This window comes from Pagrus major, chromosome 8 (genome assembly GCF_040436345.1).
Source record: "Pagrus major chromosome 8, Pma_NU_1.0".
NCBI lineage: Eukaryota > Metazoa > Chordata > Actinopteri > Spariformes > Sparidae > Pagrus > Pagrus major.
Window position 1 is genome coordinate 10,220,236 of NC_133222.1, and position 20,132 is coordinate 10,240,367.

The following is a 20,132-nucleotide window of genomic DNA, read 5'->3' on the forward strand; positions in this document are numbered from 1 at the left end:
TAACTAGTCAATAATTAGATGAGTTCCTTCAGTACATGAACGTGACATTTTGTGCGAAAGGTTTGGTTGTTCGGCATTAAAGATTTCTCTGTTTCAATTTCCTCTGAGCTCGCCTTTCTTGTTTAAAGCGGGGAAAGGCTCAGCTGAAAACCAGACCCATGAGCTACGAGTCAGGGTTACATACAGTGTACATTCAAACATATTGGTTCATGTATGAATGTATACATGTACAGATGTGTTCGAGCCGTTTCCAACACTTATTTACATTTACCGAGAGACACATTCAGCCCACACTGTTTGTTGCCATCTGTGAAATGCCATCTGTGGATCCATAATGGTGCAGGGAGCCATCTTACAGGAGTCATCTGGTTATTCAGCCTTGTTGTGTAGCACTGAATGAATACATTTCACGGGAGCCATTACTCCCAGTGGTGCAAACTACATGTTTTCATAATAGCCCCATATTGCAGGAAGGCGATGTCTCCACACTGATAAACAAATTCACTAGAGGTGGTCCAGTCTCCAGCTTCACAGGCGAGTGCTTGTATGTAAGGAATGTCGGACTTGTTGACAGCTTTCAAAGACCCCAAGATGCTGTTCTGAATTATACTACTTCTCCCCACATTTGTTGTTGATGCACTTTTAGTGCTGCCAATATTTTGTTCATTGGCTGCATGTTTTTGGGGCGTTGGGAGGACAGATGTGCGCTGCAGGCGCCCCCATGAAAACACAGGAAGCTTGTTGATGTCATGTCGAGGGCTGGGGCTGATAGTCAAACCCTGGACGTTGTCAGCCCTGAGCTGACCCTCGCAAATGAGTCACTGGGTGGAGTAATTCTTGCTTCATCAACAGTCTCTCCGGTGTCAATGGAGGATACAAACACAATAACACAAGCTGGCGAGCAGGAGATTAATTCTGAGTACAGGTAAACAAATGAGACAGCCTTGATAAATATTCAAAGGTGGCACAAAAATGAAGTAAAAAACTCCAGTTGTTTGAACATACACACACAAAGTGAAGCCTCGACAGACATTTATCACTTTCACACGATCAGTGGAAGTAATAAATGTCATCAACACTCTCTATTTGAAGTCTGTTCCACCCTGGCAGCACCTCTCCTCTCCTCCTCCTCTCCTCATCATATTCTGTATTGTGACTGTGGTGCTGCCACAGGTCCTCACAGTCCTCCCTCACACATCATGTACAGCTTCGTAGCTGTTTTGAGAACTGAAAACTCGACACGACTGTGGTTGCGGTGCGTCATCATCAGTGTCAACTGTCTGTCAATGGTGCGTTAAAGGAGAGGCAGTTCCTGTTCACTGGGTATTATTTGGACTAGATGCCGGTGATCACATGGCTATGTTCTACTCTGTCTGCATGATATTGGACAAAACAAGCGATACTTTAGTTTTCGGTGATATACATTGCAATCTATTTTGTTCTATATGAAGAAACAATTAAAAATATTCGTTCCTATCTCATAACATGTCAGACTTTGATCCTTTGTCTGCCTGCTCATCCTTGTGTCCAAGGCCATTCCTTTATCTAAAAGATCTTGGCTATTTTGTTGCTCTATAAAGGTTATTTGGGCATTTTGTTGAAAGTAACTAAAAAGTAGTGTAATAAATAATATATTACTCTACACAGACAGTAATATTGTAACATGATATATTACTTTAAAATGACAGTAAATAGTAATATGTAATACATTGCATTTTGAAAATAACTAGGTCCGGGATGTGAGATTTATGGGGCTTCTGCTCTGGTCGGGTTTAGACACAAAAACCACTTGGTTATGGTTAGAAAAACATCACCGTTTGCCTGAAAATACCTCCATTGGTCTCCACAAACACGGCTGGAAAGGTACCCAGCTCTCCTTAAAAAGAGAAGGTGGTGTTACACTTTCAAATGCCACCACGCAGATGTGGACTGCGGTCACCCGTTCGGCATTTCCTTGGTTGAAGTCTACAACCACACCACTAGATACCACAAGATGTTCTGTTATTTTATCCATCACGTGTAACCCTGTGTGGATGGCAGAGGGATTCAGTGAATTATTTATAAAAATGACATGTATAAAAACTACTTAAACCGTATCCAGCTTGATGTGGCCTATACAGCCACTGAATGGATCAACAGAGATAAGTGTCCTGAAGCAAACTCCTAACTGTGCATCAACTCACTACACGAGGTGCAGTGTTGAAAAAGAGCCGATAATGTATGCCACAGCCCCATGGCTAGGATCACTCTCTGCTTCAGATGAACTCGGGCTTACTTCCCTGATTTGTGAAAAGAGGAAGTGGATGATTGAGAGGAAAAAATGGAATATGCATGAAATTGTGGATCATTTCTCTTCCCTCCTCCCATCAGCCAGTCTCTGTCCCATCCCTCCCCCTCTGTTTGAATGCAAGAAGAGGCTATCCGAGACGAATGTCTTGCTTTCAGAGAGAGGTTCAGCAACAGATTTGACTAACTCCAGGGAGACGACTAACAGCATCCATTTTGGCCGCTTTAATGTAGGCAATTTCGTGATTTTTTCTCGAGAACTCGTGTACAATACAGTCATCAAGGACAGCTTGACATTCCTCGGCTCTCAACAGCATCTGTGAGATCAATAAAACAAATTATCTGCCCTCGTGTTGACTCTGTTTCTAAAGGCGACTGCGCCGTCTCATAACCTCCAGATACAAAAGACTAAATGGAAGAATTTCAACGTAACAATTATGATATTCAGTTATTAGGATGATACATTTCTCTCCACAATGTGTCATCATTTAAATCAACACTGTAGTGCGAGTCCGTTAGCTCGTCTGTTCGCAAGAATGCCATTCTGCATCTGGGTTGCTAACGTGTGGTATTTGTAGTGTATGCACCATATGACACAAACTGACACTCGGCGGTACGTGGCTCTGGGAGCTCTGATGGCTCTTTATACATGACCTACTTCCGTCATGTGTCAGTGGATGAACAGTCCTTGACCTTTATTCTGGAAGGGTTCTTTTCATTTGTGAGAGGATGTCAAACCTAAAACAACATTGTATTAGGGCCATAACCTCTTCTCCTGTAGGTGTGCAATCACGTAAGAGTCAGGAGATAATTTGATACTATAAATGACTTGAATCGACTTTCAGCAGAATCATATTGTGATGGTGAGCATCCAACAGTGTCCCGGTACCTAAATTAAGAATTTTGAACAAATTAAAATCAAATTTATTTATTTGTTTAATTATTTGCACAAAATTTTGATCTCATGTAACACATTACATGGCTGGATTAACCCTCTGGGAGGCCCGAGGGCAACCTTAGCTGTGGGCCCCCATGGACCCCCATGCAATAACTGATTTTTTTGGCCCACTTGGGGACAACACTGACACAAAGTAGCTGCTTATTTACACATTCAACAGACACAGAACACCATTATGATTCATTTAGAGTTGTGTGTCTGGTGACCTGGCGAATAAAAGTCCAATACTCGCTCTCTTTTAGCTCTGTCTTCAGTGTTGAGCAGGTAGTGTACAGTGGATCTTGTGGAGCTATTGAACACAGCACCATGAGAGCAGTGAGCGTGAACCATTCAGAGTGTATTATGATATATATTTACTGACATTAGTAACTGTCTGTATTAATATCATCAGAATGATTGCAGCCATATCCTCCATCCTTGTAATAGTGTATCAGACTGCTGTCGTGGTAGTTATTCAGTAATTGATTTCTTCTACAGGTGTCAGTGGAGAAAGCTCATGTTACTCTGCTGCATGAGAGTGACAGACATCTGTGGTAATTCACATTTTCGTCTTCCTTTCCTATTTCTACCTTCCTGAAATACATCCTGTTCTCCTGAACAAACTGACCTGAGACGACTCCCTGATATCTATCATCGCCATGTCAAGCTTCAAAAGGAAACAGAAAACTTTTCCCTATTTTCTCAGATTCTTTGATTTGTTTGCGTGTGTGTACCAAATGTCTGTCTGTGCTCTATATCTTTAATGTAAAGCACCTTGAGTTTACTCATAATCGGATGTTCTTTATGATGGAAATTGCTTTTTTCACCCTCTCTCTAGATGGAGGGCTACAACAGAGAAAAAAATATAAAAAGTCAAAGTCTGCCTAAACCACAAATGAAAGTATCTCTTATCACTGCAGTGTTTTCTGCCAGTAATGGTTCAGTTAAAGAGAATAAACAGGAAATCACAAGGCTACTTGAGGTTGCTCCAGGGCAAAACACATTCTTGTTAATTAATTGTATTAATATTTCTGGGAATAAGAAAGAATACATTATCATACATTATAGGTGAGTGCATTAGAGGCTATCACAGTCATGGCCATCTGACGCACAGAGGATTAAGTCCAGCAGGAGGTTTTCCTTGTAGGAAACAACTTTGTTGTTTTGGACTTACATACAGCAGCTTAAGTTGGGATGATTCATTACTTTAATTCATTTTTTATTTCCGTGCGTAATAGTGCGCAATTCCATTTGTCATCACAGAAGTTTTCATAAAGCATTTTGAAGAATATGGGATTATAAATTTTATGGAAATGGCAAAATTCGATAACGCGCCTCATCCTCTGGCGAAATTGCGCTTTGGGTAGCCCAGTTCATCTGCTCAAAGCAGCTTGTGGAAACGCGCCAGATTCGCTTTTTTTGTGTGCAAACTTTCAAACGATCGCTTCAAATTCCCTTTACATTTTATGGAAGCATGGCTACTGAGCCATACGACGACCATCTGTAGTTCAATACCACCTGATAAATAAAAGAGTAGATCTTTATATTTAAAAACGTGTTCCTGCTGATGATCCACAAAGGAATTGGGACTGAATTTGTTATTTTGTTTCTGGGAACATGCTGTAAAACGGAACCCGAACATTCAAATTCCCTCCGCAGGCGACACTTTGGCGAGAACAGAAAAGTAGCCACTGATCATGGTGTTTCAACGTGTTTTGACTCAAAAAGGTGCTGCGTGAACTTTTCTTTTCAACGTGCCACTCTGCAGCATGCGCTGTAGAATAATCACAGTATGTCAAGTTTGGTGGGCACAAATACCGAGCTACCTGTGGTGATAATGAGCAGTCTGAGTTCGCGAAATATTACTCCACATTTGTGGCTTGACAGCGTGCACGATATCACTCCAGTTAGTGCCTGCAGATGGAGCAGGTACCTGCTGCGTTCAGGTGACTGCAAAGACAGTCATCAGTAGAAGAAAGTTTTTTTTTCACGTCTCGTCTCTGAGTTGGAAGACGATCAAAAACATCAATAAAGAGGAATGTGTTATGGGTGTGTTTGACCGAATTTCCCCGCAAGATGCGCTCATTCTGGGCACCACAGGTTGCATTGCGCCGCTGGACTGGCATCGTCACACCATCTACCGCAGGGGAAATAACCTCAGTGCGTCATCACAATGATCCATGATCCATACAGGGGGAAAAAAGACATATGGATTAACAGGATTCAATTCCTGGGTTGGAGGATGTACAGAGAGCAGACAACATCTCACAAGGACGCAGTGTCCAATTTTTATTTTTATTTATTTATTGGGGTTTTGGGATATTTTAAGAAGTGAAGAAGTAAGACATTTTTGTGTTGAGCAGCTCCTCTAAACTTTTAGCTGAGGTCACGTCAGGATACTTGAGAAGAAAACCAGATAAATATTCAGCCTATCTTTCAAATTCCCAGCAGAATAATTCATCCACAAGCGTTTGAACAAGAAATATTAAAAATCGTTTTATTTAAAAAGGCAAAATGATATTTCCACTCTGGTGTTCAGGGGAGGAGCAGCCCCTCCTGTGGTTAATAGACCGACCAAACCCATCCGGCTGATGGTGTCGCCTGTCATTGTGCGCGTCAGAGCGGAGGAATGAAGCGTACTGAAGCAACAGCTGCACACACTGCAGTGGAGACGCTCAGAGACATGAGATCCTCATTAACCTCCTAATTGCAGGTAAGCTTTTTATATCTGCGTTGAAAAACTGCTTCAATTCTGGATTCTTGCGGTGCAATGAGAAGGTGAGCTCCAGTGAGATAATTAAAGAGGAGCTGGTAGAAGTTCAGCACACCGGCACCTTATGTCATTTCTGATTTTACTTTCCTTGTGTTCAGTCATTTATGGTAAGTACCATGACCATTTATGTCTGTGATCACTTTGCATGCCTCTGAGTGTCAGGTAAAAGCTGAATAACCTGGCGTCGGGGCATTTTTTTCTGTGCGCTATAATTAAAGCTGCATGTGCCAAGAGTCTGGATACAAGTGCCACTGACGCGCAGCATGGCATGTAGAAAACATTTAAATCCAGCTGATTTTAAACCAATCGGACATGTTTTTTTCCGCAGTTCCCACAGTTGAAGTTCCAGATGGAGAAGACACAAACAGTCTGAAAGCAGCCGGGATCATTATTTGCGTCTCCCGTCGGTCCGGTGATCATTATGTTCCACCAGCTGGCGGATCAGGCGTTGAATGGCAGCTGCCAGGGACCCGCATCAGTGTGCAACAAGAGCGCTGATGGAGACGCGCTCCAGCTGCCCACTTTCTCCACCGCGGCCAAAGTCAGAGTCATCATTACCTTCACTCTGTGCGCGGTGTCGGCTGTGTGCAACTTGGTTGTGCTCTGGGCTTCGAGCAACGGCGGCAAGCGCAAGTCACACGTCCGGATCCTGATAATGAACCTGACGGTGGCGGACCTGCTGGTGACTTTCATCGTGATGCCTGTGGACGCGGTGTGGAACATCACGGTGCAGTGGCAGGCGGGGGACGTCGCCTGCAGGCTGCTGATGTTCCTGAAGCTGGTGGCGATGTACTCCTGCGCGTTTGTGACCGTGGTCATTAGCTTGGACAGGCAGTCAGCCATCCTCAACCCTCTGGGCATCAGCGAGGCCAAGAGGAAAAGCAAAATCATGCTGACTGTGGCCTGGACCATGAGTGTGATCCTCTCCCTCCCTCAGGTAGGAGAACACAGTTTGATCTGGGGGCTTTATGTCAATTAAGTCCCACACTACCCTGCTGGCTGCACAGCTCTCACACCACTGTGTACTGGCCCCTTGTTTGCAGGAGAATTAACTCCTGCTACAGCTGCAAGTGTGATTTCTTCACCTGAATCTAGCTTGGTGTGTTTTGCTGGAAAGGGGGCTGCAGGTTAATTAAGGTCTGCAGAGGGAGACATGATGAAACAACACTCAATCAAGGCAATAAGATCTTTTGTAACTGGAAAAATGCAGATGGATCACTGAGCCCAGTGAGTCAGCTGCATTCTTCCACAATTCTACAATCTTTGCAGTGCTAATTGGAAAAAATAACAACCACATTGCTATTTATCCACTTTGTACAGTAAAATACCTGCACAGAAGCACATGAGTCATGTTCAGAGTGTCTGCTGAACTCAGTTGATTTAAGTTTTATTGTTAAATTATTGGTTGCAAGCTTTTATGGGAGACCTGTTGTGCTTTTCCAGTTCTCTCCTTTCCTTCAGTGTGTTATATGTAAGAGCCTTCCATTGGATAATTACTGCAGTGATTAATATGTTTCAGCTGGCAACAAGTTATTTAACCCTAACTGATGCAGTGAGTAGCTTCTCATTTCTTAAACAACCATGTCAAGACGTATCCTGTGGTCGTGGAAAAGATGTTACTCTGTTTCAGGAAGGACAAATGATCAGCCTGCATCAAGCAAAGAAAACAGCTAAGGAGGTTGCTGAAACTACTAAAATTGCGTTAAGAGCATGAAGATTGGACTCTCCAGAGTGATGGGCGCATCAGGGTAAAAAGAGAGGAGGATGTAGTGATCACCCATCATGCCTAGTGCCTACCGTACAAGCCTGTGGGGCAGTGTTATGATCTTGGGTGGCTTCAGGTTGTCAGGTCCAGGCTCGGCAACGTTATGTGCTGAATATACTGAATGAGCAGGCTTTTCCATCAATGGATTTTTTCTTCCCTGATGGCACCGAAATATTGTCATCTCTCTATAAATCTATGACTTTGTGACATCAATTGACGTAATACAACTGCTCTGTTGTTGTTAGTGGTGCTGGCTCAGGCTTGTGTGCGCTGACCAATCAGAGGACACTGGGTAATCGGGAGGAGGGGCCCTAAAGAGACAGGAGCTAAAACAGACAGGGGGAATTAAGTGCTGCAGCAGAAAACTGATTGAAGCATGTAAACATATTTGAGTAGTAACCCAAAATAAAACACACATATAAGTACACTCATACACACACTGCTGTTTATTCACTTTCTACAACAAAACACCTACAAAAAACTGATTACATTTTGGTTTTAACATTCAAAGCTTCACAACACTGAACAGCAGTATGGCTATGACTCATTCCAGCACATATAAGCACAACATGTGAAATTCATAACAGTCCTTCAATCAGTTTGAACGGCTGAGCACAAATGAGGTTGCTGCTGGCATTAATCAAATTCCATGTCTGATCAGCCTGCTGTCCAGCGGGGATTACTGACCCACAGGCTTTCAGGAGGTATGCAAATATTATTAATGCTTATCAAGTACCTAATCAAGTGTTAGATCATCTTTTTATTTCCTCAACCTCCTCCAGTGGGATTGGACCACACTGTAGGTGGAAGAAGTCAAGTGCTGATTATTAAATCTATCATAAATTAGCCCTGGAAGGGGGTCATGTAAGATGTCAGGATATTAATTGCAATGAGACAGTGAAGACCAAAACCAACTCCTGATGTTAGTGGTCAGATTTTCCTACATTATGGCTTTTTGGGCGCTATTAATCATACATCATACGGAGGGCAAAATAATCCTACAAATGCAATAATTATAATTAGTACATTTGGCAAAGCTGATCTCTGTTGTTGGTTGAATTCCCTTTAACGTTCCTTTAACTCGCTAATCACACAACCTCAACAATAAAAAAAACCCTCAATCACTTGTTGTCACTCGATGTGTGCCACAACATGATCGTGTAGCTTCAACATTTAAAAGCGAGACACATATATTCTTAAAATGAACAACGCTGCTGCTGAAAGGCAGCTGACTCCTTGCCAGAAATCCCAATCAATATAAGCAGACTCGTAGGACAAGTTTCCACTCAGCTGGTCGGCATTAAGGAGTGTGAAAATGGCCTTGCCACATATTGATGCGCCTCCCATGCTCCTTACACCTCAGCACTCGAGTTAATGCTCCTTTGATGTTAAGTGTTTGTGAATTGGCAGCATGTTTTGGTGTTAAACATCCTGCCAGGAAAACAGGATGCCACATCTGCTTTCACTGCTTTTCACTTCGCTACTTGATCAGGTCCCTCAATCCCAAGATCATCTGGGGGCTGATTTTGTGGTTCACTTACAATCACGAATAACAAACCGTGGCATCTCCAGCTGCAGGACTAATGTTAGCTTCACCTCCTATCCTGATTTTATCCCACCCTCATCCTGCCACCGGTCAGTCCCCTGATTCCAAGCTGGCTCTCTGTCAGATGTTGATGTCTCTACGTTAGGGAAATGTATGGCACTCAAGAAATAACCACAAGAACAAACAGGCATAAACATATCATTGTACAGAAAACATATCTAAATTCAACACATTTTTGACATGCCTATAAATCTATCCACAACAGGTCTTTGTGGTCGTATACTGGTGCTCTCAAAACAACCCAACCTATGAAAAAGTGTCAAAGGCCTCTCGGGGCCGTAGGAACAAAGACTCACGTCTGTTGGGAGCAAAGGAGGAAGTCAGTTGACGTTATTGAGCGACAAAGTCAGCAGAAGGAGTGTCAATACCGATCATGAGCGAGCATGTTCGCCATCTTTGACAGCTAGGTACGGCAACACCACTGGGACAAACCGCAGGCAGAACTGCAGTAAAACCAAAAAATGTTTTGTTTAGTTAGCATTACAGCATATTTTAGGCTGTTCATATTGTTGATTGGATTGCCAATTGTGTGTGTGCGTCTCAGCTCGTGCACACACTACTCGGACAGCCTCTCACATCGGGTAGTATGGAGAGGTGTCAGACAGCTGTTTCCATGATGACAAACATCTGGCCAAACTTAACTAAGTGGGTTTTATGCCTCAGCATCACCCAACCATAAGAATTGTAACATCATTACAACAGATTTATTTTTCATCAGTGATTTGTTGGTTCTGTATGTTTGTGTGACCCAGCAGGGATTTTTATCACCCACAGGTGCGTGATGGAGATTATTTCAGCTGGTGTTTGCCAGCAGTGTAGTGTGCAATTGTCAATATAAAATTCCTGAGGGAATCTCATGCAGAGCCCTTTTTGTAAAGAAATGGAGAGAGATGACTCACAAAGCATTGACGTGAAAGGAAAAAAAAGTCCCACTGAGTACCAGGACAAATGACAAAGATCAGCCGATATAGATCGTTTGAATCACAGGCTACTCAAGTAAAATCAATTGGACATCACATTTCCAAATAAGAAATAAGGAGAAACTTGACCTTGAAACATACTTGTATTTTTTAAAATTTATTTATTTATGACTATATTCAAATTCAAAGGGGGCTTTATTGGCATGAAAGTTTAACAACAATTTTGCCAAAGCATCTGTCCAAACACTTGGACAGAACACAACAAATAACAACACAAACACAACACCAAGATTGATTTACATTAATTATATATACAGTATATATATATATATATATATATCTATATATGCAGACTATATACTTATTCTCATTGAAAGTCAGTCCATTCATGCACCCTTTTAGTGAAATCGAGTGTACGACGGAGGCATCTTTGGAGACTTGAGTGGTCTGAATCTCTCAACATCCACAGGTCTGATCATACTGACAAATACCACTATTTACTGGAAAAACCTTCCATCTCAATTTTCCAAATAAGTATATGTTGCAGGCATCACTTGTGCAAAGTGTTCGGCATGTGTTTCATTATTCCCAGGGTCACGGTAACAAGTTTTGTTTCAGATATCATGACACTGGTTACATTACATGTGATGTCACTTGATTTAGACTTCATTAACCTTCGTCTGACACAGTCTGGGTTTATCAACTGCGAGTGTGAACTGGGAGAGGTGACGGACAGGGTGACATATTTGAAGGTTTCCCTTTTTGCAAAGATCCACCAAGAAATGCACAGCCAAGCCATAATTACACCACAGTAGCTTCTGAGCTCACACTGTGATTGGCTGATTGGCCCACAGGTGTTCTAATGAGCACCTGTACACTCCTCCTGCATCTGACCTCTGAAAAAGAAAAACCTTTCAGCTGAGGATGTTCTGTACAGGCAAACAGTTATCTCAAGAAAGCTTTGCTGGACATTTTTTTTTTTATACATTTTTGCATCATTGCCAAAAATGCTGAGTTGCAGCAATAACAGCAGTTACAGCTCGATTCATTATTAAAGTATATAATTAAAGTAAAGTAAATGATGTTGCATGAGAGAGCTTTTATAATGCTTTCTTATTTGTTGCAGGAAGATGAAAAGCGCTAATAAAGCACTGTACACTATATCTGCCGACATGGGCATGGGGGGGCGGTGCTGATGCAGACTCACTGTAGAGATATGAACTATACCGCAGACTGGAGTCTCTGTTAACAGTGACAAACACGCAGATCCTTGTTGTATAGGCTCATATTCTCTATGACACTTCTGTATCTTTGCTGCTGTTTATCCCCAGATTTAAAATGTGTCATTGGTGATCCATTCACAATAGGCGTCTTTGACATGCACTTTGAGAGACCGCTTGTGGTCGGGTCTCACTTCTCCGCTCTATATGCAAATAAAGACGAACACCACTGGGGAAAATGGACACGATGGGTTTTTTTTTCCACAGAGACAGAAAGAACTTAATTTATATGTTGATGAAGGTTCTCAGTCATCCAGGTAATTCAAAGTGCTGTATCGTAGGCAACTGGACTTGTTTCAGTTTCTTGAGGACGTTTCACCTCTCATCCAAGAGGCTTCTGGCTAAACTCGGTGTGGGTGTGAAAACACAACTTAATTTATATCAAATGCCAAATTTACAGGAAGAATTTGTCATGAACAGTGTTTGACAGAGTTTTAAAAGTTTCCTTTATCTCAACAACTCACAGAACTGAGCGATTTCATAAAGGAGTCTGGGGAATTTCTCTCCCTCTTCATCTCCTCACTGTTTCTGACTGTAGCTGATGTGACTGCTTCCAGCCATAATTTGTTGTGTTCCAAGTTTGACATCTGCTGTTGCAAATAACTATTATATAATACCTATCTTGGCCATTCAAATTTTTACAAAAACAAACATGTTTGTCGTGCATTATTTACAACGACTCCCCTCTCAGTGCACCCAACTGTGACTCTGTGAGAGTTCGATGCTCTCCAGTCTTTCCTAATACACACACTTTGTCCTAAATGTGCCTTGAGGGTTTGGTAGTGGACGTGCTAATTCTGAGCTGTGAAATCATTGACCGGGCAGAAAAACACAGCACCAGAAAAAAAGTCAGGAGAAAAAAAGCTTCATTTTGGCTACGGCTTCAGCAGCACAGCCCCTTCAATTCTTTAATTGGTGTGAAAGCTGTCTAACTGATCTTCTGAATTTACTTGCAGAGCTTTGTTAGACAGACAGAAGTGTGATGAAGGACAGGAGAGGAGTTAATTACAAGAAATGTCTTATTTATGCAAATGTAAAATACCAAGAAGCCCAGAATTGATCTCAGAGTTGTACAGCTGACATTTAATTATATTACCAAAAGGTGTAAAGCGGACGCTGCCGGGGCATTAAACTGAATATTGGACCAAATCTAAATTCATCAACTTTATAAGGCTGTATTCTGAGACATCTTTGACGCTAAAATACTGCTTGTTTTGTGTATAAATGCAGGGGTTGTCAACAACTTCTTATTTACTAGATTGACTAGATAGATGCCCGACTAGATAGAAAAATGATACGTCATAAAACGAAGAGGAAGTTGCAGTCCAGTTCTTCTGTGAGCTTTGCGTCTGCCGGGAACAGCGTTTTATCAGTTATCCTCCTGTGACGTGTGTTAAGACAGCTGGAGGCCTGATGTCAAAGACAAACTGTGGCGAGGCAGCGGCAAACATGTGAGCTTAAATGTTTCCAGCTGTGAATTTGAGTTATATATCACAACCCAACACTGGCAGTGGAAAACTGAATGAGATCAGGGGACTTCTGCAGCACTTCACACTTAAATGTTAAAGCAGCCATTTGATTTTCTATTGATTCTGGCGGCCCTTGTGAACTGAAGTGGTATGAGTACCACTGCCTCATTGACCAAAGATCTTTAGTCTGGCTAGCACATGCATTAGTTTTGAAAGCGAGCGAATGAAGGACACATCTTCTTCAGATTTTATCTAAACACAGGCCCCTTTTATCTGAATATAGGTCCAATAGGCGGCAGCACGGCGGCGCAGTGGTTAGCGCTCAAGCCCCACAGCAAGAGGTTCAAGACCTGGCTGGGGCACGGCCCTTCTGTGTAGAGTCTGCATGTTCTCCCCGTGTCTGCGTGGGTTTTCCCCAGGTACTCCCAGTGTCAGCTGGGATCGGCTCCGGCCCCCCCGTGACCCTGGATAAGCGGTTTCAGATAACTGATGGATGGATGGATGGATGGAGGCCCAATAGGCAGAATAAACCCTTTGGTGTATAACTTCCACTGGATTAGACAGATGTAAAATACTGCTGAAATCTGGACGACATTATTTCTAACATCCTATTTAGTTGAAAAATATTGTTATTACCCGCCTGGTTTTCTTAGAATATATCAGTGAATCCAGAATAACTTTTTATACCGTTGAAGCACAGTGTCCAGTGCAAGCTGGTTGTTCTGCTTCTGTCTGTCAATGCAGAAGTATCTGCTGCACCAAGAGACTACAGAGCAGCTTGTTTCCTCAGACTGTGAAACAATTCGTCCTTAACACTCCACCATTAACAGATATTTTTGATATTTGTAATCCGACCCAGTGGCAGGCATAAAAAAACTAAAATAACTACATAGAAATAGCCAATCTTCTCACTGATGGTCTCGTTTGCCTATGGGGGTCATATAGAGGCATCAGTCAATATGAGACCGTTTCAAAACCAGTTAAAGGTCCCTTGAAGTACATTTCAATGTAGAGTTTTTAATCAAAAAGTTAAGTGCTCAGTTATCTAGTTAATTCTTTAAACATGGAGCAGCTTACATAAGGATGTGGCGGGTAAAGATTAAGTGCCTTTAAGCTTTCTTTGTACTGTTTTCTTTTATTTCCATCATTTTTTGATGAAAAGCTGCGTTTTCTTCAATACGCAAGGCGTCTATGTGGCTCATATTATTACTTGTTAACCTAAAAGACATGGCGGTGACTCCTCTCCGGCTTTCGCAAGCCCCTTGTTTTTACTTTTACTCATTAGCTGTGATGCATGTGCCACACTGAAGAAAGTTCAGACAATTTCCTGGTGAAAGATTTCTACAGCCAGCAGCTAATGCTGTTTTTCTTCCGTTTGACATGTGATTACAGGCGGTGTTCAACCTCCGGATGATTTAATGTACCGAGAATGAGTCACTTCGTAAAGTGAGGTTATCCTCAGCTATAGAGGAAGATTTAATTTGTTGTTGTGCTGAGGTGAAAATAAGTGTAAATACATCTCTTTATAGATGTTAGAAGATAGTCAATAACAATGGGAACATAAAGTAATACAAAAAATGTGCAATACATTGAAAGAGATGCTAAATAGTGTAATTAATGATGTATGTACAGGTAAATACGACCCTTTAGATTTGCTGGTTTGATGATTGATTGTTTCACAGTAGTTCACAGCTGAATCAGAGGAGAAACACAAAGAAAAGATATATTATTTATTAATATATTCATTGATATTAACATTTGAAACAGCTCTACAGCTCTGTAGATTTTGCCTCATGAACACATTAAAAAAGGAAAGCGAGAACCCCTCTTTCAGGTTTTCAGAGGGATCCTCCCTGGAGGCTTGAAGGTTGAATAATGAGAGGTTCTGAGTGTATAAACCTTAAGGCGTGTTCCGGCTGTAACCCATTTATATGTAAAGTTTCTTTATGAAACTCTCCTTAAGAGTAACAGAAGGGTCTTAGGGACTGCAATAATACACTCAAGGTTGGGCTGTAGCTAACATACATATAGAGTAAAAAGCGCAAATAATCTGGCAGCAGGGGACACAGAAAATACTGTAACATGAAAATTGAATTGAAAATAACAATTATTTTCTTTAAAAAAGGTTTTAGCTTTAATTTTACACAAGATCTTGGTTTTTTTTGCCCTTTTAATGTTTAATTAAGGATATTTACGCATATAAAAGCAATGAAATCACCTTTAAAGGGGCACTATGTCGTTTTTGGAGAAGAAATTCAGACACTTTTTTAAAAGTACAATATATATTTTAAAAAACACCTAACTTTTCTGTAACTTTTCTCTTTTTATTTTACATTGTACATGTAAATTCACAGTCTGTTTCTGAAATTGTCTGGCTATTTTGTGTATTTTAAAAATACAGGGAGAATCTGTAAAATAAAAATGACATTGAATATTTATTTTTACAGTGTACAAACATAGCATCATTTTTAAAATAGTTACATCATATTCCTCACTGTGTTCTTAACCCTGACTTATTTGGAGTGATTTTTTAATATACATTATTTCACTTCTTTAGGATAAAACATGGATCGTAATTGTGACTTTGGGTTCATTGTTTCTCACAAGAGACACTGATGTCCATTTTCCTTGCGTAAATTTACAACTGCAGACTGTAGTATCTGTATTTTTTACATACAGACAGGTTTGCAAACACATTAAAACGTAACTCATCTATTTTTAATGTAGCTTTAAGGTTGGAAAAATCGTATTGTTTCACGCTGTGTATAATCTGTATCTGCTTGTTTCAACACTGAATGAAATATTTAAACCCAGGACTGCCTACACAGCTCCATCAAATGGAAATGTTCTGGATGTTGTCGGGATCCACAGATGAAATTGTTCATTGTGGGATTTCAACTCAACACTGAACTCATAGAAACACTAGAGTGTAATATAAACCATGATTATGTAGTGACTGGCAGTGAGTGACAGTTGGGTTGAAGAGGGAAAAAAACACTCTCTCAACAGGTAATTTAAAGTTATAGATATATACATGTAATGATATACACAATATGTTTGAGGATAAACCGGGGTTTCTTTCTCATAAAGCAGACTTACCTGGGCTGACTGACTGACTTCCAGCGGCTCAGCTGTTGTAGAGCTCAGCCTGTGCAGTGCATTCATCTTCACTGTGATACGTGAGGGCCCCCAGAAACAAACCGAACCAAAATGTCTTAACAAAAAGAAATAGCCAGGAGCAAAACGGCTGCTGTTTCTATTTTATGTCCTCTCAAAATTCGGCTCGTGTTTCAGCCTTGAGGTTTGAGATTTACCTGGCTGTCGAGTCTGCCCTCAGCTGAAATGACACCAGGTCTCTCAATAAAAGATCACAAAGCCTGTAATAACCATAACGAATTAGAAATATACAAGTTGAAGAACATGCTTATGTAAAACAGTTTGTATTTAAGGCATAATGTTACAGTTTTTGTCAGTTTCTTGTAGTCACAGATTGTAAAGAAGCACAGGAACACAGGTGATGATGTCATTGACACCGCAGACCAGCATTATTGTTTGCTGTTTTGTAATTTTTGAAAAAACTAATCAAATTAAGCACTTGAGAGGAAATCCAGGACTGGGGTTTTTCCACTGGGGCTTTCTTCATTTGTCCGCAGGAATTGCAATTACTGACCAGCACGTGATTCAGAAGTGTTCATAACCCACAGTGAGTGCAGCATGTCAGGAGCCCGGATGTCTCAAGGGGTTTGACTTTCCTGCAAGATGAATATCATTTTTTATCAGGCGCACACAGCCGAAGGGGGTTTTTTTTGTCTGGCGAAGAAGATGAAGATGTTTTTATTCACAGCAACACGTCGGTCTGTTAGACGTAAAGGTCTCATTTCACGAAAGCAAGGACATATCCAGCTATGATAGAAAGATACCAGATAAATATGTTTTTATTATAGTGAGACTTTTGTCTGACAGATGCAGGTTGATTTCAGGTAATCTACTGTACATTGCACAATACTAATCCAATTTACTGTCAAACTGAACTGATGGGAGTTTGGTTAAAGGATTTACTTTCCTCTCATTCCCCCACAGGCACATGTATACTTCAGTTGATGGCACTGGTAGCAACACAAGGCTCTGACCTGGCTCACGTTCTCCATTGGGTGCTTTCTATCCGGCTAACATGGCTCCTCTCTTCCCTCACTCACATCTCATCCTCCCATTTTCTTCTCCCCATGGAGTTGTGAGAAAGAGAGAGATGAAAGCAATAGATGCAAGGATGGAGGCATTTTATTTACCAAGAAGGCACACCCTTATCACTCCAGAGCCATTTTAAGGAGATTGCAATTACTGATGGTGCACGGTGCCTCCACTGCCCTGTAACGTGGTGAGATAATTGGATAACAGTTGTAAGGTAAAGAACCTGCAGCTGTAATTATATCTATTATAGGTCTACCATGACGTTGGGGCGTCATGGAACGTGACTGTGTGACAGAAATAACAACAAAGAAACAATTAAATTTGTTCATTATGGTTTGGACTGATTGAACCTGAGGCAGTAATCACAATCAGTGATAACAGCTGTAAGTAACAAGTCAGTGAAAGGCTGCAGGTAAGTCTGTACCATACTGGCTCAGACTGGATTTTATGGGTCTTAACTGTGCTACCATGGAGGAGAAATGTTAGGATTCCTCAAGAAGAAAAGAAGAACAGATAAAAAAGAATTGGTGTGTTTTCATGATTTAATTATGACTGAAAATAAAAAGTACACAGTCACTAATGGAGCTGCTATTTCTGTTTCTACAGGTAGTTTGCTGCCAAATCTAAAGTCACAATCACACAAATTGTATTAATATTAAAGGTTCAATGTGTTACATGTAACAGCTTAAGTTTAAAGGTGCACGATGCAGTTTTGGGTTAGGGTTACTAACTAAGGGTTACTACATGTGTAAATATACTACTTGCTTATATTTGCGGGACCCTTCTTCAGTAAGTAGCCACCTCTCTAGCTTCAGACAGCGTTCTGGGGACCTTGTACTTCCCTCTGTGGACAGCTTGTTTATTCAGTTATAGAAAGATATTCATCAGTTTGTATTATTACTTTAATAATATTGTAAATATTACCTTTCTGAGTTTGAATTTCTTTCCAAAACTGCATAGTGCAACTTTAAAACAAAAAGACTGAAATCATCAACAGGATGTGAAGAAAATGTGACAGGATGTCAAAGACAACTGTGTCTTGTGTTGCAGAGATGTCTGCTGAAGTTAGCGTGCTAACCGACTCCTGTATCGCAATTCCACGTTATACCTCAAGAGGTGATAGTCTGATAGTAGTTCCTGTAACTTCAGCTGGAAGAAGCGAGTCCGCTATGTTTCACCTACTCTCTTAGCTTTTTTCTTCATCAGGAAAGTAAATGTTCTTTCTCCTTTTTTTCCTTGTTAAAGAGAGAAATATAACCGTTCACCTTCTGATTTGATTGTCACCAAAACCACTCTTACCATTTTTAAATCACCAACTCTGGTTGGGTCGTGTGAAAATAACCTGGCTCTACACGCTATGACAGTCCTTGTTCTACCACTTCACGCCTCTCCTGCTCCTGCCTGCCATCTTCAATCAGCCGGCCAATCAATAACCAGAGTCTGATCCATTTGGTGTTGCAGTCTAGTAAATATCTTTCACATAGCACATATTTGAGGCTCCTTTGGAAGCCTCCTCTCTTCTCGTCTCCTCCATGAAGGAAACGGCACATTCAGGATGCGTGACGGCAGACCTCAGTCAAGTCACAGGCTGGGAAATGTTTTAGTTCTGTCTGTCTGACTGATTAAGATTTACCGCTAAGCAAAACTCTTCTTCTCTCTTCATGCAGATGTTTATATTTCACAACGTGACCATCACAGTCCCGGAGAACTTCACCCAGTGCACCACCCATGGCAGTTTTGTCCAACACTGGCAGGAGACCCTCTACAACATGTTCACCTTTGTGTGCCTCTTCCTGCTGCCTTTGGTCATCATGATCTTCTGTTACACACGAATCCTTATCGAGATATCCAGCCGCATGGCCCGGAATAATCGTAAGTATCATGTTTACTTGAGAAAAATGTGTTTTCTGAGACCCGATGTGTTGTGCATGACAAAAATGATATTTTCTTCCGCGCTAGTGCTATCGAGAGATGTGCATCTCCGCCGCTCTCACAACAACATCCCTAAAGCTCGGATGCGGACTCTTAAGATGAGCATTGTCATCGTGACGTCCTTCATCATCTGCTGGACTCCTTACTACCTGCTGGGCCTGTGGTATTGGTTGTTTCCCGAAAAAATGGAGGAGACGGTCTCTCATTCACTCACTCATATGTTGTTTATCTTTGGCCTCTTCAACGCCTGTCTAGACCCCATCACTTATGGTCTGTTCACCATTCATCTCCACCAGGGTCTGAAGAGATGCTTTCGGAGCGCTAACACAAGGACTGAAACAGAAAGAAACACTTGCCTTGTGCACATGAACCGCCTGTCATCTCACAGGCGGATCGCCTCAGGTGGCCACAACACAAACATAGAGGAAAATGGTGACAAGAACCGCACAAAAGGTGCCTCAAGGCCTGTAATCCCAGAAAGCAAGCTATAATGGCTTAAAGAATTTCAGTGAAAAGAATCTCTCTTCTCTTAACCAGTGTTGAGCTTCATTTTTTTTTTGTCTTTAGCAAGTGCACAAAATTTCAGTGCTCTACTGTCGGATGAATCTGTTCATTTTTGTTCCGCTGATGTAATCAATAACCTGGTTCATTCATCCAGCCTTTTGCCACACATGATATCCCGGATGCCACAGACGGATGTGTGTCATTGAATTTAAAAATCAGGATGACTGACTGATCGTACACAATGTCTCACAAACTGCTGATCGGATTTTACACAAAGCTCAAAGAGCCACGTGGGAAGGTTTAAATTCAGCCTGAGCTGATGACAAATCGGCTTAAAGTTGCCATAGATTGAGGAAAAAATGTCTCGCACCCACAGGTTCTGGTAACACTCAGCGGGTGTCAAATTGGGTTTTACTGGTTTGATTATTTGATGTCCTGTGTCAAAGACACCGCTGAAATAAAAATATGAGAA

At 41.4% G+C, this 20,132-nt stretch overlaps 1 protein-coding gene across 1 annotated transcript; it reads left to right on the forward strand.

The window, feature by feature from the left end:
* The first annotated feature begins 6,417 nt into the window (after window positions 1-6,417).
* Window positions 6,418-19,647, forward strand: gnrhr4 (gonadotropin releasing hormone receptor 4). Its single transcript, XM_073472098.1, has 3 exons — window positions 6,418-6,933; window positions 18,892-19,096; window positions 19,184-19,647. The coding sequence occupies exons 1-3, from the start codon at window positions 6,418-6,420 to the stop codon at window positions 19,645-19,647; spliced, it is 1,185 nt and encodes a 394-aa protein (XP_073328199.1).
* Window positions 19,648-20,132: the final 485 nt, after the last annotated feature.